Source organism: Argiope bruennichi, chromosome 6 (assembly GCF_947563725.1).
Source record: "Argiope bruennichi chromosome 6, qqArgBrue1.1, whole genome shotgun sequence".
NCBI classification, from domain to species: domain Eukaryota; kingdom Metazoa; phylum Arthropoda; class Arachnida; order Araneae; family Araneidae; genus Argiope; species Argiope bruennichi.
In genome coordinates, this window is record NC_079156.1 from 67,301,423 (window position 1) to 67,327,022 (window position 25,600).

At 32.9% G+C, this 25,600-nt stretch overlaps 1 protein-coding gene across 1 annotated transcript in view; it reads left to right on the forward strand.

Annotated features, from left to right (window-relative positions):
* Positions 1-22,977, forward strand: part of LOC129972807 (heparan sulfate 2-O-sulfotransferase pipe-like) — an 88,626-nt gene extending 65,649 nt beyond the window's left edge. The window contains exons 4-9 of the mRNA XM_056087082.1: positions 9,402-9,589; positions 15,182-15,261; positions 15,351-15,489; positions 17,876-17,985; positions 19,512-19,672; positions 22,257-22,977. Of these exons, the coding sequence (XP_055943057.1) occupies positions 9,402-9,589; positions 15,182-15,261; positions 15,351-15,489; positions 17,876-17,985; positions 19,512-19,672; positions 22,257-22,465 (887 nt within the window). The 3' untranslated portion in view covers positions 22,466-22,977. The remainder of the gene's footprint in view (positions 1-9,401; positions 9,590-15,181; positions 15,262-15,350; positions 15,490-17,875; positions 17,986-19,511; positions 19,673-22,256) is intronic.
* Positions 22,978-25,600: the final 2,623 nt, after the last annotated feature.

Sequence of the window (25,600 nt, forward strand, 5' to 3'; positions counted from 1 at the left end):
GTCACTGAATATAATGTTAGGATATAATATGAAATTATGATATCTTTCTAGAACATCATATGACGTCATAAATCAGAATCTCAGCTGTTTCTCATTTCGAAATGCACTTTATAATCTTGTCCTTTTTATTTTTTTCGCCATTCATGGCCTTCAGAGTGATTCCTCATATTGTTTTTCATGGTACTAATATGATTTTATGTGGCAAGTTTTAGCTTAAGAATACTTCTGTTATATCAAGTCACAACTTGTTTTTAATATTGTTTTTTTAAATAATATGAAATAAATTATTTTAAAAGAAAGTTTAGATAACAGTTAGTATTTCAAGCATATCGGTGGCAGGTATTGATAGAATAAACAATAATTCACAAAAATGAATTAGAAGAAAATATATGGATTGTTTTTGTGAAAATATTTTGTATAAATTTATATAGAAAATATTAAAATTGTGTATGAAATTTTTTTTATTGATAATGAACTTATATTTATATAGGATAAAAGGTTAAAACAAAAAAAAAACGTAAGGTAACCGTATAAATTAACAATTTCTTTTAAAGAAAAACTGTAAAAAAAAAAATCAATAATTTTTATTTCATTTTTAAATATAAGGAATCGAACCAAAATATACTAAGCAAGTGTTAAGTTGATTTCTTCTTTTTCATGTGAAAGCATATAGTTTTATCATCAATTTACAATCTCGAGTTTCCCCGGGCAGATGAAAAAAGTTAAATATTAGTTTACTATATTTAAAGTCCACGCTTTCATAATCAGTATCTGAAAAATAATCTGCACCGCATTCTCTTGCATATGCAAAGACAGTTTTTATTATTCTTTATCAGCGCAACTATCCTTACTTGTCCAGCAGCTACCAAGGGCCGCGGCGGCCTGGTGGTAACGTCTCGGCTTCGGAACCGGAGGGTTTCAGGTTCGAGACCCGATTCCGCCGAAGAACCGTCGTGTAAGGGAGTCTGTTGCACGTTAAATCCCTCCTGACCAAACGTCCTCCGGCTGGTGTGGAGAGGGGAGTGCCAGCTCAGGTGTCGTCCTCGTCATCTGACTGCGGTTCAAAATTACTAGGTCCGTCCCAAAATAGCCCTAGTGTTGCTTCAAACGGGACTTTAATATAACTAAACTAAACCAGCAGCTACCACAAAGACTACTGGGCAAAACACGTGTCCGTCCAGTCTCCTCATCCAACTGCAAAGTTCTCCAACAAAATTTCGCAAACTCCATTCAAAGCAGAATATTTTCTTTCTTTTTGAGCTTCAGGCCGTAACCTTATCGAAAAATCGTGCGAGACCCGAGTTTCCTCGTGATAATAATGAATTACATAATATACAAACCTCGGGATAATCAGGGAAGAAGTTAATTATATATAGTATACTCCCGAGTATCCGGCCTAATGTGGCGGAAGGACTGGCAGGATAGACCGGAGTTCCATGAATTCTTTTCTTTGCCCACCAATATCAGAAGACAAAGTTTTTATGGCAAAACTCACTGTTATCATGCGCAATTTCTCACTTCTTAGTGAGTATCAAATCCCTCATTTATCTCAATATGGACGCAGCAGCGGCCTGGTGAATCGTAGAAGTGGTTACCAGTAACGTGTCGAGTTAAAATAGAAGGTTCTGTTCTGGTAATTATATATGTTTATAAACAGCACTTCACGTTTCAAGAATTTATTAGTGAAAAAGTAAGTTAAAGGATATAAACTGTTCACATTTTAACGTAAATTCTGTAACGCCCAGCTTAAACGCAAGAAACATAAACAAAACATTAACGTAAATCTTATTCCTAATTCTTACGAAAATTGGCTCAAACTGATTTTATTTTACACTGATAATATGAAGATAGAAGACATAGATATGAAAAAGTAACCCTAAGATAAAAGTCAAAACTTACAGTTTTTTAGGTTTTGAAAACGTAATAGATGCCTTGCCTTCCTCATTTAATTGAGATACGTCTTGCCTTCCTCATTTAATTCCTATTTAAAACTAGGCCGGATAGTCGCGAACCAGTTACTCGGGAGTGTATTGTGTGTATCAAATATATTTTAGAAAATGAAAGCTTATTCTGTAGTTTTTGCTTAAACGGGTCAAATATTCTGAAATTCAATCTGATATGCAATAGAACCCGAAATTATCATTGTTGTGTGGGGGGGGGGGGATTGGTCGAAACGCAAAAATAAGTTGGTAAAGTTGTCAGGGGTAATAAAGTAAATAATTATATATAAAAAAACTAAAAATATTTAAGATAAATACAAATTATTCATTTTGAGATTACTTATATTAATTTTCTCTACGTACTGATTTATCCGCATGAGTGGTACGAGGATTACTTTATTCTTCATATAATACAGAATTTAGTGAAGAAATTTTTTCAAGCCAATTTTCAGTTAACTTTTTCCAAGTCTTAAATCTAGTAAATCTTTTTTTTAAATGAATTTTCAACTCATAAGAAAAATGCAAAACAAATCGGAATCATTTCTTTACTCCAGAACAAATATTTGAAATTCGGAGCTGGTTCGTGTCAACCGGGGTGTTTACTTTTACTGCTACTCATTTGTTATTTTAACGCAAATGATAATCGTGCAGAAAATTAGCTGAAAGATTTATTTTATGCGCTATAAATATTTTACTCTGCTTCCAAATATTTATTACCTTTTTTTAAACTGATGTTGAAGAAACTTAACTTCATCTCCATCATTCTGATTCAGCGTGCAATAATTTGTTTAATGGATGGATCCCTATTTGGCATGCCATCCAGATTCCACCAGAGCTCTCCAGATACTCCCACCTTTAACCTCAAAGACCATTCCTGCTTGTGACCTCCACCTGTTGCGCCACTTAGCTCTTCATGTCCAGCCGTTTACGACTATCTTCATCATTAACTATGTAGATTTGATATATGAGCTCGCAGCAATCCACCATCTCGTCCATTGCCTTAACAAGACTTGCCTTATTTCCTTACGACCCTACTGGGGTATCTGATGGCGTGGAATCATAAAATAGTTCATCATGTTCCAAGGCTGCTCTCCCACACCCACTTTTAATCGTTATTTGGCCTGCCTTGCAGTGCCACTTTTATCGATAAGATGTATACAAAGCGGAAAACTCGATCTGGGAGGGACCACTAAGGATACTTGATACGGATTAAGGTTAAAGAGGTGAGCACCCCGTTGAGAATGAAGGTATCGATTGATCTTTTTTTGAGTAGACTTTCGATCCGTGGCCACCCACATGCCTTGGAAGGATGCAAAGAGGTATAAAAAAAAGTTATACATGGAGGTATGAGAAATTGATTCGTTCCGCTTTTTAAACGCAGGTTTTTTTTTTTTTTTTCCTTCCCTGCACTTTCTAGAAGTTGCTTAGGGGTGGAGCTGGGGGCTGAGGAGATGGGGATTAAAGATGCTGATGTCATACAGTTTTGTACGGAGTTTATAATAAAAAAAGGATTTAGAACTGTAAACGTATATAGTTACATAAATCATTAAATTAAATGCGTGTTAGGTGGTCTTCCGAAGTTTGCCATATATTTTTTTTAATGCCACAATATTCTTGCGATTAGAAGGATACTGTTTTTAATTATTTCATTTTTCATTCGATCATGCCACAATTCGAGAAAAAATTTTTTAGGGAAAGGGGTGTTTCGTTCTGAAGAAATAAAATTTGAGAAAATTAATTTTTGAGTTTATTTTAAGAAATAATGCTTTAACTTCTTGACGCTTTATTATTCTTTATTAATATAACACATAATTTTACATAATTAATGCAACACACAATTTTTTAAGCAGTTTCGTAGCCGAAGAGAGAGAAGACACTTTGAATTTTTAAACTTCGGTTTTATTCCATCCCGGGAGGCATAATTTATGTACAAGCAAGAAGCGACGAGGCAAGTCAATGCATAACACGATATATAAACGAAAAGAGCGAACGAAATATTTATCCCTATGATTATATAGTGTGAGATTCTGATGGAGATTTCTGTACATGTGACGATGTAGGTAATGGAATTATAGGGATCTTTTAAAAGAATTTGTTTTGATCGAAATATCTTTATCCCTTCACTCTGAGTGTGGGAACTTGTCAATCTCATCTATTTTACAGAACTTTTGTTGCATTAATTAAATAAAATTAATGCAACAAAATTAATGCAACAATTGGATCAGGATATAACATTTTAGAATGAAATCAATATGGGCTGAATTAAGATAAAAATTAGGAAATTAATTAGGATTCAATTTATATATATATATATATATATATATATATAATATGTAAGCTTTATTTTTTGTGAAGCAGAATGCAGTTTGAAGACAGTGAAGATACTTTTAATTTCGTGACGTCGTTTTATTTCATTTTGAAGAAGCAGGCATATGTACAAGCGATGAGCATACAGAACGACACAGAAAAGGAATGAGGAAAAAGCCCTTGGACATTTTATCCCTGGTCTTATATAACCAGAGAAAATGATAGGGAAAATATTTCTTCATAGTACTAATATATTACGAGATTTCGATAGGGATTTTCGTTACACGCGTGGAGAAGGCAGGGGAAACACAGAGAGATTTTGAAAAAGAATTTGCCTCCTCAGCGTTATTTTATCTCTTCACGCGTAGTGTGGGCAAGTTAGTTTTAGCTGATTCAGCAGTTTAACAAAGCTTCTCTTGAATTAATTAAGTAGAGACAGTGGAATTGTATCACGAAATAAGAGAATATTTTAGAATGAAGTTACTATGGGCTAAATTAAGATAAAATCTTGAAAATTGATTAAATTGAAATTAGAGTTAAAATATCATTATATATATATATATATAAACTTAAAAAAATTACAAGAATGTGGCCGAAGCAAATTCTTAAATTAATAAAAAAATGTCTCTAGGCTGATACATAGAAATAAAATTAAAATTATTTTGCCATTAATTCTTTAAAACTTGAAAACTCCATGAAAAAGAAGTAAAAGGGAAGGGATGTTCAACAAAAAAGAATGGCAGAAAAACCTGTATTGTAGAAGTTGATAGAAAATGTTATCTGGAACACTAAATAGTTTTGAAATAATGAGTTATTTCATTTTTATTTACCTAATCCATCAGTTTGAATTTAATTTGAATCATATTATTCAAATGCATACTGATAAATTGTGATATTAATGTTGAGAAAGTTCTCCTAGCTGTTTTTCAGTATATTCTACAATATGGCGAGTTCTGCTTCAAGCTTCGTTTTCCAGTGAAACTGTCCTTACCGTGCTCAAAGGTCCAGGTTCGAAACCAGATTCCATTAAAGAATTGGCGCACAATCCAGACTGATTCACGCCAAAAACATCGGATCAAATATTCTCCCGTTGATGTTGCGCGAAAATTTGAGCCCCTATGTCGTCACAAATTTCGCCCTCATCATCTAACCTCAGCTCAAAATATCATTGTTATTGTTTCTAAAAATGATGGTACCTGATTCAAGAGAGATCCCTTCGAGAAGCGAATATGATTTTTATCTGTTCCTTTCCTGGCATTCTCTTTGTTTTTCCCTAACAAAAAGAGATTCGATAAAGATCAACAATTTTAATTTGAATATCTCATACCAAATTTCATCCGTCGAAATTGTTGCAGTTTTTTTGGTTGTCATATACTTACCGAGAGTGAATCATTTGGTCCAAATTTAAAATATGTTTACGATTTTGATTTGAAGACTACTTCTGAAATTTTGTACACGTACATCGTTGTTCTTTTACTTTAAATTTATTTGCATATATTTATCATCTGTCAAGCACAAGGCGTTTTTGAGTTATCTTTGTCACACAACGAACATTTCCAAAAATGTGTTTTCCGAGCTCAGGAGCTCAGAGAACATGTAGATTCGTCAAAATCTCGAGTTCGAATTTTTTGACAATTCCTGTACTTTGTGCTACATATACAAGAAGGAAAAAAAAATTCGGCAAAACCAATTGTTCAATCCTATTGACAATTTCCGAAATTTGAGAGTTTTTAAAAGTCATTAAAGAGCCATTCCAATCTGTCTCATCATTTGATTAATCTTGCTGCAAAACAGAAATAGACGAAACGGGTTCCCATGAAGATCAAAACAATCGTCAAAAGATAATAAAGAGCCGTCACATGAGAGCTGGTGGTATTCTAACGACGGAAACCACAAGCAAAAAGAACACAACAACTTTGGCGCCAGCTTGCCTGGATTGAGAATACGCTGTGAATAGCAAGCGCATCAATTTTAGAAAATGAAAACATGAAAAGAAATCTCTGTGTCTGAGCAGACAAAGCAAATGTGAGAGAAATGACTGGAAACTGGTTTGAGAATCCATAGCAGAATCGTGAAATTATAAGGTACAAAAAGTACGTCTGGACTAGAGATGTAGAAATAACAAAAAGAAAAGGACTACCTGGATATGTAGGGGCAAATCTTGACTTTCACTATGATGACTATGGTAAGTCAAGTCATGAGGAACCAGAACAATAAAATAGTTTAAAACAAGAGAGTAGATGGCCATTAACATTTAAAATTAAATTTTCATTTTTCTTCCACTTGTTTAAATTTACTCATATATATGTGCAAGAATATTAAAATGTTAATCTTTGACAAAATTTAAGTATTTTTTAGTTATATCCGCAATCTGGTATATGATTATTCTTTTAACCCTTTACACTCGGATAGTGCCTCTCACTCACCATTCAAGGCGGGGCATCATTTTGACCATTTATTTGTTTGTTCGTTTTTAATTTTAATTTTTAAAAACAAAACTTCTACAACATTGTAAGATGTGGAAAATAATTCGGTATAATGTAAATTAAAACAATTATATATATATTTATTTTTGGAGCAATGAAAAAGTCCTTATAAGTAAATAAATATGCATCGAATTATTTTTTTGAGTGCATGCAAGGAGTTAATACTTGACAATCGCAGTGCTTTAGAAGATATCTAAATGAAACCATCATCTATATATCATCAACTAAGAAATCATCTTTTTCTACACGTGGGTGGGTTTTGTTATTCATTATTTTGATTCTTGTTATTTTCGAAATAATTTATTTTAAAAACAGAAAAAAAATCAATCATTTTTAATATCACAAATGTATTTAAGGTTAATGATTAAAAATTTTCGAAAAAAAAATCCTATGAAAAAAAAATACATGTAACTGCTTACAGATTAGTGGTGTTTTTTTTTTAATTAAAAATTATTTTAAACAATTTTTTAAGTACAAGTGGTCATAATATTGCATAAATATTTTCTCGAGAGTAACATTAAAGGGCAATAATATAATATGTGGTTGATGCCATTCAACCGTAGCCAAATTTCACAACTCTTTACTTTTTCGTATGCGAAGTATAGAGGAAGTAAAATAATCATAAAAATAAATCGAATTCGAAATTTCGATGAATACGAGATTATACGAGATAATAAGTGGGATGTTTTAGATCTCCCTGATTTCAAAAACCACATTTCTGCAAAAATGCGCGATTGTCTATCTGTGATAAAGATAATTCCGAAATCGCTTAGAACTAGACGAATGAAATTTGGTATAGGCTCTTCAAATCAAATGTGAAGATTTCTGTCAAATTTTGAGCAAAATCCATTCAAGGGAAGTCTGTCTGTCCGAATAAAAGTGAACACGATAGCTACAAAACGAAGAGAGTTTCATAGATAACATTTGGCCCACAGATTTAACATCTATACTGTAGACAACTGTCAAATTTTGAGCCAAATCCAACAAGGGATTGATCGTCTGTCGGTCTGTACTTTCAGAAACATGTAAACGCGATAATTCAAAAACGCAATGACCTTAATATATGAAATTTGGTACCTGATTTTGTAGCTACAAGTGTAGCTTTGTGTAAACTTTTTGCTTCAATCGGAAAAATTTGTCTAAAACACAAATTCGATTTTCGGATGTTTTTAACCGCATACCAGGGTGTAATCGCCAAAAAGAAAAAAACTCGCCAATGATTGCAGGATAGATTCAGTAAAAAAGCTAATTCAGTAAAAATAAATTCACACCAAAAGTTAGTATTTCGGAATTATTGTGGGCCATTGTCATGCAAGTCGTCCTCTGGGATAACTTTATTACAGAGTATGCGAGAAAGTTTTGGGATGAGACCACTCCCATTGGTTCCTGTTTGTTATTGTTTCGAAAGCAGTTTTAATTATATCTACTTCACTAATCTTGTCATAGTTTACGTTGCAGTGAATAGCATGTAAGCCAGTTAAAACATACGCCACCTGAGCAATTGCTTTTGTATCATGGTCATGTTCCTGGACTGCGAACCACAAGGTCCCAGGTTCTATCCTCGCTCATTCCAAACTGCCACAACGTATATAACTAGTAAGAATACAATGAGTTATTGAATTATTAATGGGATGTTCAATGACCTTGTTGTAGATTATCTGCTGGCTTATAGTACACATCATATATTTGGCGTGCCATAGACAGATCTTTCGCCGTCAAATCCAAAATCAGTTAAATGCTCAGTCGTACTGTAAGTACTCAGTCATTGAATACTTACGATGATGATATTTCGATAAGAAATGACTTAATCACTCGCAAGTAATAGGTTAGCAATATGGAGCGGTGTTATAATATAATTTTATTATGTACAGGGATAGTACTGTTAATTTCAGAATTCCGTACCTATCACTTTTGAAAGAATTTTCTCCCCAAAGGTTCGAAACACCGTGAGAAAGTCCAACTCTTTTCAAAAGAATTTTGTAAGGCGTGTTACTCATTTTGCTCCCCCCCCCCTCCAATGTTGATGACGATGATGTTTCCAGTTTCTTTTTTAACTGTGCTATTTTTTAATTCGAAATTATGAAATGCTTCTATATATTGATTAGTAAAAACACATCTCTTCCGCCATCTGTTATCTCATCCCCCCCCTTTTCTGGCGAGATCAACATAGATGGGCGCATGCGCAAAAGCATGGAAGGCCTTCATATCTGAAAACAGATAATATATTGCCGGTATCTATGACTTGCAGCAGTTTGCATCCATAACAGCTACCTTGTAGACCGAGACAGAGTTTTTATTATGTTTAATGAAGGCAATTTTTCTTTATAATTATCTGATAGTAGATAATGAAGAAAATCAAACTGAAGTATTTTTTATCAATTTTTATGGTATTTTTTACGTAATTGATAAAAATAGAGGCTTTAAAAAAACACGCTTTAATTAATGCATCGAAATTTAAAATATTTATTGATGTTATTTATATATTATATGATGCTATTTCGGAAATATTTATTATGTCCGAAAATCTGTACATCAAACCAAAAATCATAAAAAACGTGAAGTGCTAATATAAATATTCTGAAGAAACTGTTTCTTATTTCACTATTCTTCATTTCATTGAACCCATTTTGATAGCCAAACCTTTATCTAAGATTTTCTTTTCTTCCAGCCTGCGATTGTCCCTACGATATCAGCGAACTCGAGAGTATCGACCGACAGAGGTTATTCTACAACCGGGTTCCAAAATGTGGGAGCACGACGCTCATCACGCTCATTCGCAAACTTGCAGTCAAGAACAACTACATACACTTCAACTCCAAGATATACGACAGAAAAAACGTCGGCGAAGAAGAGCAAGTAAGTGGTTTTTATGCATTGCAAATCTTGGATTTATATATTGAAATCAGCAATTTAAAGAAGGGAACGAATCCAAAAATTGTTTTCCCGAAAAATAATGAAAATAAATTTTTGTTGTAGTTTTTTTAACCAGACTTGTAGAAGAGATTCTTTAAGGATTAGTGATTTACTAGTGATATTCATTTCCTATTTCACAGCTAAAAATGAACGTCTATACATAAATATAATTTTTGAGCACGTTGTTAACTTTTTACTTTCTCATTTACGAAGTCGTCGAAAAATTCCAAAACGAGATTATCTGTCCGTCTGTGACAAAGATAACTCAATGCTCCTGACGGATGAAATTTGGTATGTGGTCTTTATATCAAATTTGTAGATGTCTATCAAATTTTGAGCCAAATCCAACAAGGAATAGTCCATCCGTTGGTCTGCCCTTTCAGAAACATGTAAACGCGATAACTCAAAAATGGAATTATTTAAATAGATCAAATTTGGTATGTATTCTATGACTACAAATGCAATTTTGTGTCAATTTTTTTTTGTTTTGTTTTGTTTCAATCGGGTTTTTGAAAAACGCGTCTAAAACGCGCATCTGATTTTCGGATGCTGTTAACCGTACGCCAGGAATTTATCGCCAAATAACTCGCCAAGGATTTCACAATAGATCTTATTAAAATGCTAAATTTATGGAGATTCTTCCCGTTTTCAAACAGCTGATTCAATTTTTTTTATGTGGCTTAATTTTTTGATCGCTATCGTATTCATGTTTAAACCAGTGCTGACTCATCCACTAGATTTGCATAGCACCACATCACCTGAAATTATTTTAAAAGGGTTTTTTTTTCTCGTTTTTAAACTCGTTTTTTTTTGCCCACATTCGATATACAAACAGAAATAATGAGGTGAAATAATAATTAAAAAAATGAAAATGAATCCGTAAATAGGAGATATGTAAGTTGGAGCTTTCATAGACCAGTTTCAGAAGACATTAAAATTCACTACGCTGTAGCTGCACAGTTACAGAAAGCATCAGCCAAAGATTCTTCACATTAACCAAGTAGGTGGCTGGGCTGCACTGGTTGAAAACTAGACTTGGCACTCGGTCCACAGTGTTCTGCTACTTCGTTTTCTCTCTCTCTCTTCATCTTATGACGCTAGGCCCGCCTTTGATGTTTTAATTTATTTTTCTTCAATTTTTTTTTTCTCGTTAGTTATTATTTGTTTTTGTTTGTTTTCACATTGCCCCCCCCAAAAAAAATTTGTCTGTTTTAATTCACATTTTTTTATTACAAATCATTCATCAAAATGAAAAAAAAAAGATATGTTGATCATATTCTAATATAAGTTGGTTAATTACATTTAAAAATTTGGCTGTTAAGATGTAAAACTGATTTTTAATAATTACACGTAATCACATTGTCTTGTGAAATATTGTTTGAACCCTCAATTGTTTCTTAACTTAAAAGCTGCTACTAATCTAAGCAGAAGTTTTGTTTACTTTTATCGTGGAAACGCTTTTTTTTTTTTTTTTTTTTTTGTGATCTATTACTGGAGCCATTCAGTGGTCTTGTCTGACTGGGGCTTGTTGTTGTTTCTAATGACATAACAACAACAAGATCAAAATAGTTTAATTTTTCAGTTGTTTTTTTTTTTTTTAGTTTTGTTCATTTTGAAAATATTGAAGCATAGAGAACTCAGAAACTTAACAAGTATGCGTTTATTTTTAACAAAAATTATATTCACTCTACCATTTGTGAAAAGCTCTAAACGCCCGTTCAATGAAAGTACAGAGGAGACCCAAAATGTCACTGTGAAATTACTCTTCTTTTCGTTATCAGTGATTGATTGAATATCTGAAGCGCGTGCTTGAAAACATAGATTCTATTACCCAGGTGGGTTTGGAAAACAGGGTGGTTTTCTGAGAACTTAAAAAAAATGTCATTTGCTTTTTAGCTCTCAGGTTAGAGGAAGTTCTCATTTATATATCAAACCAACCCTTTAATAATACGGGTTTTTTTGGTTGTTTGGGGGGAGGGTTCTTATCTTTGAAAGAGAAAGTAGAGTGTTCCATCATTCTAAGGTGCTTGAACTTGAATAATCTTAGGAATGAGAGGATTAAATAACTGACTCATCAAGCAAGTCAAGAATTTCTATATTCTATCTAAAATAGAATTTTATTGAATTTTTTTTCCACCGTATATTTGGAAAAAAAGAGGCAGAAAATATCATCTCTTTACAAATTGCAAACTTTTATTTTAAAAGATTTTTACACAGGTAAATACCCCACTTTTTGGAACACATCCCGATCAGTAATTCACAGAATTCAAAGAGACGAAATGGAACAATTGTTACGTGTTAAACATTTCACCCTTAATCCTTCTGGAACTCCATCTGCACAATAGAATGCTTTGATCATCTGCCAACATTAGAAAAAAAATGTGAAAAAGTATTCAGATTTAGATAGATAATAGGATTAAATTCTCTAATCTAGTGATAAGCTGTTATCCAGGAATTAAAGCAATATTTAATTAAACCAGTTAATCCAGTATTTTAAATCAAATCTAACTCGAGAGTCATACTTGTTACCTTAAAGTAGCCTTGTAAATTCTATAGCAGCTGTTACATTCCCTCTCGGAACACTGAGCGTTTCGAATTCTCACTTCAGGAAAACAGTCCTAAAATAACCCGAACGCTTCCTACTCAAACCCCCGTGCTCATCCTTTTCAACTGTGTTTAAAATATTGTTTACCCAGTAGTTACATCTCGTTTTTCGAATGATTTGTACCTGGTAGATTACCGCCCGGGTGATTAGTCATTCGACTTGCCTGTTTGTTGAGAAAATAACAGCTCCGTTTTATTCAATAACCAACTGAACCGAAACAGCAAACGATTTTTTTATTGCTGCGTGGAAATAAAAAGAGTGTTGCCAGTTTCTGCTCTGATTGATGTTCTGTAAAGAAGGTGGAAGAAGAGTTTTGCTTTCGTTTATATAAGGATAGGAGGAATAAACTCGGAGGCAGTTAGAATCTGAAAAGCAAACATCATATAAATTAAAAGACTATAAAAAGCGTAGGTGAGTTGTTTCGTCTTGAGACTCATTTTGAGCAATGCTTTTCTGGGATAATTTTCACTTTCACATGTTACGACAAAATAATCAGAAAATATCATATTAATATTATTTCTCAGTGGTAAGTTCAAACGACGATCAAAAAATTGAAAAGTGCATTATTTTTATTAAATTTCAAAATCAACATCGTTTATCAATGACTGTGAAAAATAATTATCTGTAAAAGAGATTCGAAGTGCTAGTTTAAAACATCATAGCTTTATTCGTCACTCTTTTAAGGTATCCAATTAGGTACGGAAGGGATTTTTTTCAAAAAGACAAATATTTTAATCTTTATATGATGTTATTTATTAATGGATAAAAGGATAAAAAAAAGTGAAATTATTTTAATATATATGTAGCTTTTTAAAAGCATTTTTTGATGTAAAATTTAGCATTTATTTATTAAAACTAGGATTGTTCTAGAGTAAAAAATCATAACAGTTCATTTTTTTTGTAACATTACATGTGTAACATATCTTAGAGTGTAATTAACTATTACCTAAGAATTATATTCAAAAAGTTAAGTTTTTGTTTGTAATATGTGAAATTATCTATGAATTTTTTTAAATTTTTTTCCAACAATATTTACATTAAGCAAACATAAATCCGCTTCTAGAGCATTCGACATCAAATCCATCGCTCATTACATTCTGCATAATATAACGAACACTAATTATACATTTCATTAAGATATCTATTATTTTTTGAGATATGACAGCACTCGTGCATTAGAATTATGAAAAAAAACAACTTATTCTTCAGATAATGCATTTAACATTTTTAAATGCTTATAATCAAGCTTCGCTTACATGTCAATAGTTTGCTATAACTTGGTTCCTAATTGGCATAGAGATATAATAAAGTTACCCCTGGAAACAGAAACGGGCCTATTTTTTTGAAACTGCAAAATAATAATAATAATAATGCAAATTTTTATCCAAATTTATGTTTTTAACCTAGTCGAATACCTTAAACTATTTTTAAATTTTATTTTTAATTATTTTAGCAATCATAACTTACAAGCAGAATTTAATATCATCATGATGCGCATGTGTACTGACACAGTTTCTCCTCTGATGACTCACAATGCAACAGTATGAAGTATTTTTTTGTAAAATATACTTAGTGTTTTGAAAAAAATTTTTAAAATGTGTGTGTGGGGGGGGGAGATTGAGGGGAAATAAAACTAATATCACAAAAAAAAGCATCATTTTAAAGTGGTATTAAGAATTGCATGCATTATTATACAATATTTATGCACTAATATGATCCGCAGTTATTGAAAGAATAAATAAATAAAAAAAAATTCATTAATTTGTAATTAAAATTTTAAAAATTCCTTTATTAATGAACAACTATTTAAAGAAGAGTTATTTGCCAAACGTGGTTGCTCTAAATCCAACGATTCGCCCAATAGAAAATTTTGAACAATTTCTTTATCAAACCCCTAAATGAAATTTTTGAAAATTCCTTCCAGATGCACATTTGCACCCTCCAAAGTATATATATGCCAAATTTGATAGGTATAGGTCAAATGGTCTAGCCTAGAGGGCCAACAAACACAAACGCATGCATACATTTACCTTTATTATTAGTATAAATAAATATATTACGATTCAGTGTCATAAATCGAATATTATTAATATCAGCTGATTAATGTAATAAATTGATTAATCACTTTTACAGCTGTTATGAACAAAAATTGATTAATCGTATGAACCATGACGTACACGTTTTTGAATTTGTTCATACCGTGATTTGTAGTTGACTGATTGCATTAGATTTATATTTTCAAATCAAATAACAAAGTGGAATTTTAATTAACCCTTTCTAGGGCCGTGGGAAGTATGCTTCCCACCAAATTTTACAATCTTTGTATGAAATTATGTAGGTTGGCATAAGTTCTGACAAATTAGACTTTTTCAGAAAAACAGAAACTTAGATGCTTCAGTTCTTTATCTCACACTAAATGATGCGTCTTGATTGGTTACTTAATTATTAATTAACCAAATAAATTAATTAATCAAATTTATCTAATAAGCTAAATGAATCCCTTTTCTGGTTCTAATTTCAAGCCTAAAAATATTTTAAATAATAGGACTAGAAAAAAATGGCCCTTTAAAGGGTTAAATACATTGCGTATTAGATGTTGAACAGCCAAGACAGCGAATATTCTTGGCGAGCACATTGGTATCTTAAAAGTGGTCAATAATCAATACAGAATACGATTAAATATTTAAAACAATTATCAAATTTTAATGTTTATTGGTTTTAAATGAATTGAATTGAAATAAAAATAATTCAAAGTGCGTCGGAAAACAAGTGAAAATATTGCTGTAAATCCAGCTTCTTCTTTTTTTTTTGCTTTGATAAAAATCTAAGTTTTTTTCACGAGGATCTAATTATTTATCATTTTCTAATGTATGCATCATAGCAAATAAGAGTAATATCTAATCTAATAACTTTTTTCTTTTTCTCGTTAGCGTAGAATTGTGAAGCAAGTAAAAAGCACCCCATCCCCTTGCAGTTTCGATAGGCATGTCTTCTTCATCAATTTCACCAAGTAAGTACCATTTGTTATTGAAAATTACAGTCTTAAGTCGAGAGAATGGATCGTTTACCGGCGAAATGAAACTTGTTTCTTCTTGCTAGGTTCGGCCAGAGCCCTCCCATATTCATCAACATCATACGGGAGCCGGTCGAACGAATTATCTCTTCTTTTTTTTACCGGAGGATGGTCGCGAGACAAAACAAAACGAAAGTGAAACCAAGCGCCTATTGGTTGAACAAGGTGAGTGGAAATGAGTATGGATATTCAAAACCTGTTTTGAAATTTTAAATTTAAAAACCTGAAAACTTTTTTTTGTTTTACTTTTTTGTATACGTAGTATAGAGAAAGTATAGTAATTGTCAGAAGATTCGAACCCGAGATTTTGACCTTCCTCCTTGCATTCGAAAAATAAATTTTTGGAAAATGTCCGTCTGTTTGTGACAAAGATAACTCAAAAACGCTTTGATCTAGATGGATGAAATTTGGCATAAGGTCTTTACACCAAATTTGCAGATTTCCATCAATTTTTTTGTAAAATCTGTTCAGAAGTCCGGCTGTCCGGTTAAAAGTTAAGGCGATTATTACAAAAAAAAAAAAAAAAAAGAGCTAGTGAGATAAAATTCGGTAGAAAGATTTAACATTTATACCGTAGACACCTGTCAAATTTTGAGCCAAATTCAACATGGGATTGATCTTCTGTCGTCTGTACTTTCTGAAACATGTAAACTTGATGACTCAAAGACGAATTGCCTTAAATATATAAAATTTGCCATGTGATTATATGTGTAGTTCTGTGCCAAATTTTTTTTTTCAATCAGTTTGGAAGTACACATCTAAAACATAAATTCGATTTTCGGATATTATTAATTCATCGCCGCATTCATCGCCAGGATACTAGCAACTAGCATTAATTGTCAAATAATTCGCCAAATACAACATGGTAGATGATTCAGTTAAAATGCTAAATTAACGCCAGAAGTTAATATTTCGTAATTAATGTATGCAATACTATGCAAGGCGTTCTCTATGTAAAAACACCTTTATTAAAGAGTGTGCGAGATAGTTTTGTTAAGACCACTCCCGCTGGTTAATTTAAAGCCTCATTTTTCTTAAAACTTTTTATTTACTTATTTAATTATTTAAGTATTGGTAACTACAGTTGCTGTAAATCCCACAGTTATTCAAAACAACTGTGTCAATTGCAAATGGCTCTTTCTTACAAACAGCGACAAGGAAAAACGGTGGAGTGTTTTCTCATCAGCATATTTATAAGATATCCCACATATTTAGACAATCAACTCCCCCCTTCCCGATATCCATCTATCCCCCTCTGAACCTACCGAGGCATTCGAGATAAGAACGAAAAAAGGTAACAAATCAACGAAGATTACTGCTGTCTGTATGGGTGCTCCAGCCCAACTTCCTCATATAGTATGGCGCGTTTTGTACTTCGTAGTATATTAAGGAAACTGAATATACATTTTAGGCATCTTTCTTTCACCGATTGGATTCAAAAATTGGCATAGATTTACAATTTTAGCTCCAAAACTGAATGTCAAATATCATTGATCTAAGTGGTTGCAATTTTACATTATCAATTTCATATACATGCTAATATATAAACCAAAAATTGGTATCTTGTTTGATAGATTTGATCCAAAATTCAATTACAGCAATACTCACCGGAGAGAGCACTTTAAAAATAGTATGAGAAGCTTCCGATATAGTGGTTGGTTCTTTATCAGGGCGGGTAATAGTAACGGTGTAGGGTCAAGTCACCTCCTCCCGATGACAGGACATGCCTCCTACGAGAGGGATTGTACTGTTGCTAGTGATGGGCATTAAGACTCAACCATAGTTTTTCACCTATGCTGTTGCAATGCTCCCATCTATCAAGTCAATCGTATACCTTTGATTGTTTTGGGATGATTCAGTTATGCTTACATATCCAGAATTCTGATGATTAATTCATATATCAAATTTTATCCCTATAATTACTGTCTTCACTTGCATACGGATAGACAGACTACATCTGGGATTTCACCCAAATTTTGATAGAATTCTGCAAATTTGCTGATCTTTAAGAGTCGAGACTTCTTCAGTCTAGCAATCGTTTTTGAGTTGTACTGTTCATAGAAAGAGCGACTGACTGATAGACATAATACCCAAAATGTGTTTTCTAATAGAGCGATCTGAAACTTGAAAATTCGCCTAAACCTTGAGGTCGATTTTTTAAAAATAAAGAATTAGAATTATATGTTTCGCACACGAGAAAGAAAAAAAAAAAAAAGAAGAAGAAAAGCGTTAGCTTTAAAAAAAATGAACGATGATTTTTTTTTTTTTTGTCAAAAAATAAATTAACAGCGTGTGAGTACAAAAATACACTGTTTATTAAGTCATAACTGTATATGTAGGTATCTTATTATAATTTTTAAAAAAAATTAAATTTTATTGTGGATTTGGGCTCTTTTCTCAGTCACTTTGCAGATAACCGTCATGATTTGCTTCTCCGCTATCGTCGCACCACCCAGTTATAATAATAATCATTATTTATTATATATCACAGAAATATTCTGTGTTCATTAATTCAGCAGATATAATATTTAATAACTGTTTATTTTTTTAGAAATTCGAACACTGTGTTTTAACACCTGATCCAGAATGTACGTTTTTGGAGGGTCACAATTATAGCGTGTTGCAGCTGCCTTATTTTTGTGGTCAGGAGCCAGAATGCCAGTAAGTATAGCACAAAGTACTTCATAAATATGTCTAATTATTATTAATGCAGACTCCACATTTCGGTTCCAATGCCTGTTTCTGATAAGCTTCGCAGGATTCTTTTATAAAAACCAGATAGGCATATTTTTATCTATTGTATTTTAAACTACGACTATTGTTCGATTTCAAAATATAAAAACTCAAACCGTTGTTTGATACGCTTTTTCTACAATTTGAAGCTTACCGTTGATTGACTTAAACCTCGTTCACAGCATTTCCAAAATTATCTTAAGCAAATATTGTCGCAATTTTTATTTTTTAATCAAGTTTTAATTCATCTATATTCGTATTGAACATTATATGATGATTTAGTAAAAGATATCTTATTCTAAATTTAAACTGCAGTTTTCTTCAATTATGTTTAATTTATAATATTGTTTTTCTCGTTAGTTCCATGGTATGGAAAAGAGTTTCACTGATAGTTTTAACTGATGCTAAATAAATGCAGGCTCAATGATCCCATCCTTGGGAACAAACGTGGCCACTATATGGCGATAAATTTGGCTGCTTTGGCGATAAAAATGAAGGACTCAGAATATTCCAGAATCTTGTCAATAACTGCATACGGATTTTGAGTTCTAAGACCTTCTTTCGATTTAGAATACCTTCTATTTTTGAGGAGGAGTGGATAGGTAACCTGAAACCGGCTATTCCGACACGTCCGAAGGCACATAGAAAAATTTGAATGACCAGACCACCGCAACAGCAACACTGGCTGGAACTGCGGTTGAGTCCTAAGACCCATCACCGGCCACGGTACAACCCTTCCCTAAGGAAGTACCGCCCATCATCGATGGGTGGAGTCAGACCCCCACCTCTTTTATACCCATAATGGTACCGAGAATCACCCACCATACCGGAAGCTTCTGGTCCTCAATTACGGGGTGTCTCCCATTGGAAGAGGGAGGGAGCGTAAATTGATGCCCTCGGTAACTGATTCAAATTGGTGTTTCACTAGGAAGCAATCAGTAAAACTTCTAATAATTAGTTCGATGTTATCAAATATTTTGCTGCTAAAGCGAGCTTAGGTCTATCCACTTTCGAATAATGCTGGTCAAGGAGGATAGAACTCCACTCTTCTTCCTTTGGCTTATTTTCTTCAGCCTTACGCAGTGGAGTAGTCAGAGTAAGTGACAACTGGTACATAATATATTTTGCGCTCTTTAATCATCATCAGTTTGCTAAAAATGTGTAAAAGATACCTAAAGGGCATAATATTATTCTTTCGTCATCTCATCACTTTGGCATTAAAAAGTGACATTAATAATCATTATTAGTTTCCTTAAAATGTCAGCCTATTGCTCCCTGGTTGCTATGCCACTCATTACACGATGCCTTAAATCATCAAGCCAACAGTCGGAGATTAAATGTTAATACGATAACATAATTTTTTTATATTTTTCTGCTGTGATTTTCTAACTGAAGCATTGATTTAAAAATGGAAATTCAAATGAAAATATTCTTTTTTTTTTGTTTGTTCATAGAATGTTGAATGATGATGGGGCCCTACAGAAAGCCAAGCAAAACATCGAGAAGTATTATGCCGTTGTGGGCACGCTGGAAGATATGAATATGACGCTGCAAGTTTTAGAAGCAGTTCTGCCCCATTTCTTCCGGGGAGCTTACCATGTTTATCACAATTTAGGTAAAACCAGATTTATCAGAATACATCAGTTGGTTATATTTCTTAAATTTCAATAAATTTATCAAATTTAGTAAACTGAGTATTCAGAAGAACATTCGCGTCAGAAATTTTAAGTAATTATGCACATAAAATTTCGAAAGCTACATTGTTATTTTTTTAAACGTTTTATGTGATTTTTAAATCATTAGCATATTAAATTTGTGCTAAAATGTGAAACTAAATTGAATTTTTTATTACAATGGTCCTCCTCTTTTAAAAAAGTAAATTGATCATTTTATTAGAAAACTGCCTAGAGCCACCAAATACCCAAATCCGCCATTGCATTCACCAAATTCAATACACATTGTGAAATGCTGATGGAGAGTTTGCCACGCACATTTGGAAGAATTCTGTTGAGGACTCCATCAATTCAAATATAAATTTTGTCACCTCGTTTGTGATAAATGTGGAGATTCTTAGGAACTATATTGTCACGTAGGTACTTTAGTGTGGAACTCAATGACACACACAAGAAGTAGAGCTAAACCCATTTATTAACTCAACTCTGAACTGAGAACACAGTGACTGACAGATCTGCTTTTATACTAGCAGGGAAAGTTCCAGAATACTTTTCTGGAGACAGTAAGAAAAGTCCAGAACACTTCTCTGGTAAACTAAAGAAAGGTCCAGAATCTTCTGGAACATGAAATAAAGGAAAACATAAAATCAAGGAATTAAATATTTACACAGACTGTGCATCGCATTGTCTCCAGCGGGATTCGAACTTAAGATCTCTTGATTATGATATCAGTGCCATGACCATTCGCCTATGGAGAGTCGACTACCTCTTTTCAATGGGGCAGTATCTTGGCATCTCCATCAAAATGCCGAAGCATGTATTTTTGTTAGTAAAGACACTTTAAGCTCTGTTGTTTCTGATGGCACCTGCCACGGACAAGCATGCTGTTCGAAGACAGCCAATTTAAGCCTAAGGGGGAGCGCCTCTTGTTTTTGTCGTAGAGTCAATTAGTGCCAAGAGTACGACTTGACTACTCGCGCATCACTCATTCGCTTGCACAATCCCTTTTTACAAGAGGGCACATTCACACACCTCACAGATAGAACACAGAAATAGGAACCCAAACCGGGACCCGAACCCGGGACGCCCAGATCACAGGGAAGATGCGCTACCCCTATGCCAGGACGCCGGCACTTTATTGTTATCATCGTTAAAGATGCTGTAATTAAGCAATTTAAGTTTCCTTTGATGTGCGTTTCTTGTATTTCCTTTTACATCCATACATTCCTTTTAAAAAATATCGTAATATAGTATTCTATAACTCTCTTTAAGCCAATGATTCACGAGTAACTTTATACAATCCTCCAAATCAACGCCTTGATAATATGCATTGCAAACCCTCTCGCTGCATGCATCTTATAACCTCTCCAACCTGCAATCACTGAACATTCATTCCAAATGTCTCAATGAAAACTCAAATAGATTGGATATCTAATTTTCCACTTCATACCATGTTCTGAAGATGGACAATCAAGTTCATTCCATCCCACAGCAATAAAGTGATGGCAAGGTTTAAGCCCTTTGCATACAATGCCGTGTCTGACACGCGCATCGAATCACTGAATTTTTAGTTTTAAGTCCGCAACTGTCACTGTTTAAAAATGCAAAAATCATTTAGAACCGATTCAATATCTCAAATGCGCCTTATATTATTATAAGAATCAAAATAATAATAAATGTTCCAAATAAGGTGTGTCATCTAATTAGGAAATTAACTAAATTCGTATGTAAAGAGGTTAAACAGATGTTTATTTGTCCTATCTGAATTTCTGTCTGTCATTTGGAATGAGTGCTTCAATCGTTAGAGGGGGGGGGGCAGAAGTTTGAGATACACAGTATAGGAGGACTTGAAGTGAACGCTAGTAGGGGTTCACCAAAGGGGTTTCTGTTACGTAGGTGAATGACCAACCTGCCGGCATCCTGGCATAAGGGTAGTTCGTCTTCCCCGTGATCTGGGCGTCCTGGGTTCGAGTCCCGATTTGGGCATGGTTGTTCTTCCTGTGTGATGTGTGAATGTGCCCTCCTGTAAAAAGGGGTTGTGCAAGCGAATGAGTGATGCGCGAGTAGCCAAGTTGTACTCTTGTCCCCAGTTGGCGCTACTATAAAAACAAGAGACGCTCCCCCACCGGCTTAAATCGCTGTCTTCGTAACAGCGGGCTTGTCCATGGCAAGTGCCATAAGAAACAACAACTAAAATGACCAACCTAATGAAATTGTCAAAAAAAGTGGAATAGGATGGTACGACAACCCACCACTTCATTGGGTGGTGTAGCATGAATATGAAGATTGATCTCATGAATTCTGAAACACCCTGTATTTATATCTCTCTCTCCAATACTTCTGTGTGTTACTGAGAATTTACCTTTTCCTTTTATATTTATAAGCTTTGAAAAATGGAAGGTTCTCAAGGATTCAGTGTTCTCTTGCCATTTTTTAACTCATGCTTCATTTTCAATTATTAGTGTGCATTTAATTTATAAATGTCTGACAATATTTTTTGTTAATTCTTGTTTAAATATTTTCCAGGAGTTCATCGGAATCAAAACTTGCATAAAGAGCACGTCAAGGAAGAAGTAAAAGAAGTACTGAGAGCTAATTTAACTGCTGAATATGAACTGTATTATTTTGTACAACAACGTTTATATCAACAGTATCAAACATTAGTTGAAGAAACACAAAAAAATCAGTACAAATTTTCATTTACGTCCTTGGATCAATTGCTGGATTACCAATAATTACTTTCTTACCTTCCTAATATAATTTAAAATCGTAATTAATGTCTTAGTTGGAATTCTCATTGCACAAATTAAAATTTGCAAGTTGTACACTTTTCTTTATGTTAAGATGTAGTAAGAATGATGGAGATATTGCCCATTACATCTTAGAATAACTAAATTTAAACTGTATTGCTCAGTTTTTACATTCTAAATTGATTCAAGGAAAAAATAGCTATATTTTACAGCTTTTTTTTTATTATTAAAGTATTACATATTTGAAATCCATTTTGTATACTAGTACATAATGTATGTATATTTTTTACTTATGATTTCAAAGAAAAAAATTTCTGGGCAGCGCTTTTTATTTAAAAACCAGCGTTTTAGTCTGGTTTGTAAATGTATTAATGCAAATGCATTACTATGTAATGGAGAGCTTATAAGCTATAAGTGTAATGATTTATGAGCACTGTGTGCATATTTTTGTGATTTTTTTCATGTATATTTTATAATAAAATTAAATCGGAAATGCATATGAGAAATTGTTCACATTTATTACTGACAAATATATTGTTCACTATATAGTAGTATAAAAATCCAATGAAATAGTAAAAAAAAAATTGATTTCGGTAGGCGACCACAAATAATTTGTGGTGGGTGTGGTTAAATTAGATGCGATAGGCTATGAATATTTTGTTTAATTGATTATTAAATAAATAGGAAGTAATCTGGATTTGGTTTGGTTATATTAACGTCCCATATTGAAGCAACACTAGGGCTATTTTGGGACGGATCTCGTAATTTTGAACCGCGGTCAGATGACGAGGACGACACCTGAGCTGGCACCCCTCTCTCCACACCACACCAGCGGGAGGACGTTTGGTCATGACGGATTTAACGTGCAACAGACCCCCTTACACGACGGTTCTTCGGTGGAATCGGGTCACGAACCTGAAACCCTCCGGTTCCGAAGCCGAGACCTTACCACCAGGCCACCGCGGCTCGGAAGTAATCTGGAATACTTAATTGAAACTTTTTAAATAATATTTGATTAGTGTTTTTCTAGTAAATTCATTGTTATATTGTTTCAGGAAATCAGTTTAGCACATTTAATAATGAAATGAGTAAAGATAATATTTTGTATTACTATGTTAAATTATAGCAGTTATGAAATCTAATTTAAATTTAATTAATTTCCTAATTTTTAGCTTAATTTAGCCGATATTAATTTCATTTTAAAATATTCTCTTATTTCCTGATCCAATTCCACCTTTTTTTATTTAATTAATTCAACAGAAGCTCTGTAAAAATGCTGAAATCAACAGTTCACACGGTCCGAGTGAAGGGATAAAAAATTGTTAAGCCAAACACATTCTTTTAAAAGATCCCTATGTTTCCCTTGCCTAACTCGACACGTGTAAAGAAATCCCTATCAGAATTTCACAATATATAATCACGGGGATACATTTTTCATTAGCTTTTCCTCATTTCACTCTTGTGTCGTTCTGTGTGATGTGTCTCGTCGCTATCGCTTGTGCATAAATTATCCCTCCTGGGATGGAATAAAGCAAGTTTTAAAATTCGAAAGTGTCTTTATCTTCGGGACACGATTCTTCTTTAAAAAAATTATATATATAATATTGCAGTTTAAAGAAAATATGCAATAGTGCATATAACAGTTTGGGGGGGGGACGAATTGTGGAAAGATTCCTGATATGACACAATCAGTACATCTTTAAAAGCTGATATTAGCTATAAGCAGACAAAATACTTTTTTATTAACTTATACGTTAATAAAAAAGTATTTGACATTGAGACTTTTAATACACATTTTGACTTGAGACATTTTAATACACATTTTGACTTGAGACATTTTAATACACATTTTGACTTGAGACATTTTAATACACATTTTGACTTGAGACATTTTAATACACAACTATAATGTAACGACAGAAAGTTTAATTGATTTATTATAACAACAATTTAAGAAATCATTTTTAATTGCTTGAGACTTGAAAGAAGTAAGCGATAGAGATTTACAGCAACAATAGCTATTATCCCCTAATTCCAAATGTAGAGAATTAGTAATTTCATCAGCAAATTCAAGCACACACATACACACACACACACAAAAGGAAAAAAAAACTGAAGTTTAGTTCGGTTAACAGTTGCAGAGCAATTTCACTGTTATGATTCAATCCATATTCAGGTTTCTAATGTCCAAATTAACAGATGCGATGAAACAGACAGTTCAAACAACACGGAGTGATTTTAATCGTTTGAAGGCCAAATTATTTTTTATTGCTATTTGTTAAATATACTAACACAAAACGAATTGATCCAGTTCAAGCAGTGAAAGTATTCACAGAACTAATAACCTAATTTGAAAAAAAAAAAAAAAAAAAAAAAAAAAGAGGAAACTGATTAGACATATTTGATATTTAAATAGAAAGCTGAAAGATATGATTTTAAGATAAAAATACATTACTGGAGTAATATGTTTTAACTATTTTAGATTATGAATTAATTTGTTGTTCAGCACAAGACAATGGACATTACTCATATGTCGTCATAGTCACGTGACGGAAGATAACCAAAACAGCTAATCGAAGTTTTTCACATATACTACGATTATGTAGTGCACAGCTTTTGGCATTTGATTTCTATTAGCTCAGTGTCATAAATCTGAATATATGTCGTAAACCAACGATTTAAGTCAAGACAGAGAACCATCTTCATGTTTAAAAAACAGCATTTCTAGAATGAAAATGATTCAAAACAATTCCATGAGCTAATTTATTTTCTTTGGGAACATTGGCAATAAAACGTTGGAATTTTGGTGTGCCAGAAAATTAATAAGTTTATAGAAAGACGAGTATAAAAACAATTACTTCCAGCGTATAAATTTCTATTAATCTATGCAGTAATGAAGTAAGTAAAAAATTCTCTTTTATCATTTGTATTTCTAATTTTAGTAATATTTGTTATTATTAATTTAGAATTTGCTGAAATAGATCGTCAATGTAATGAACCTTTTGATATTTCGAAATGATATACTTTTTGAAATGATATATTTTTGTTTATAAATAGATCAATAAATTTTAAACAAAATTATACAGCTTTTTTTCAAATTGAATAGAAATGTTACAGCAA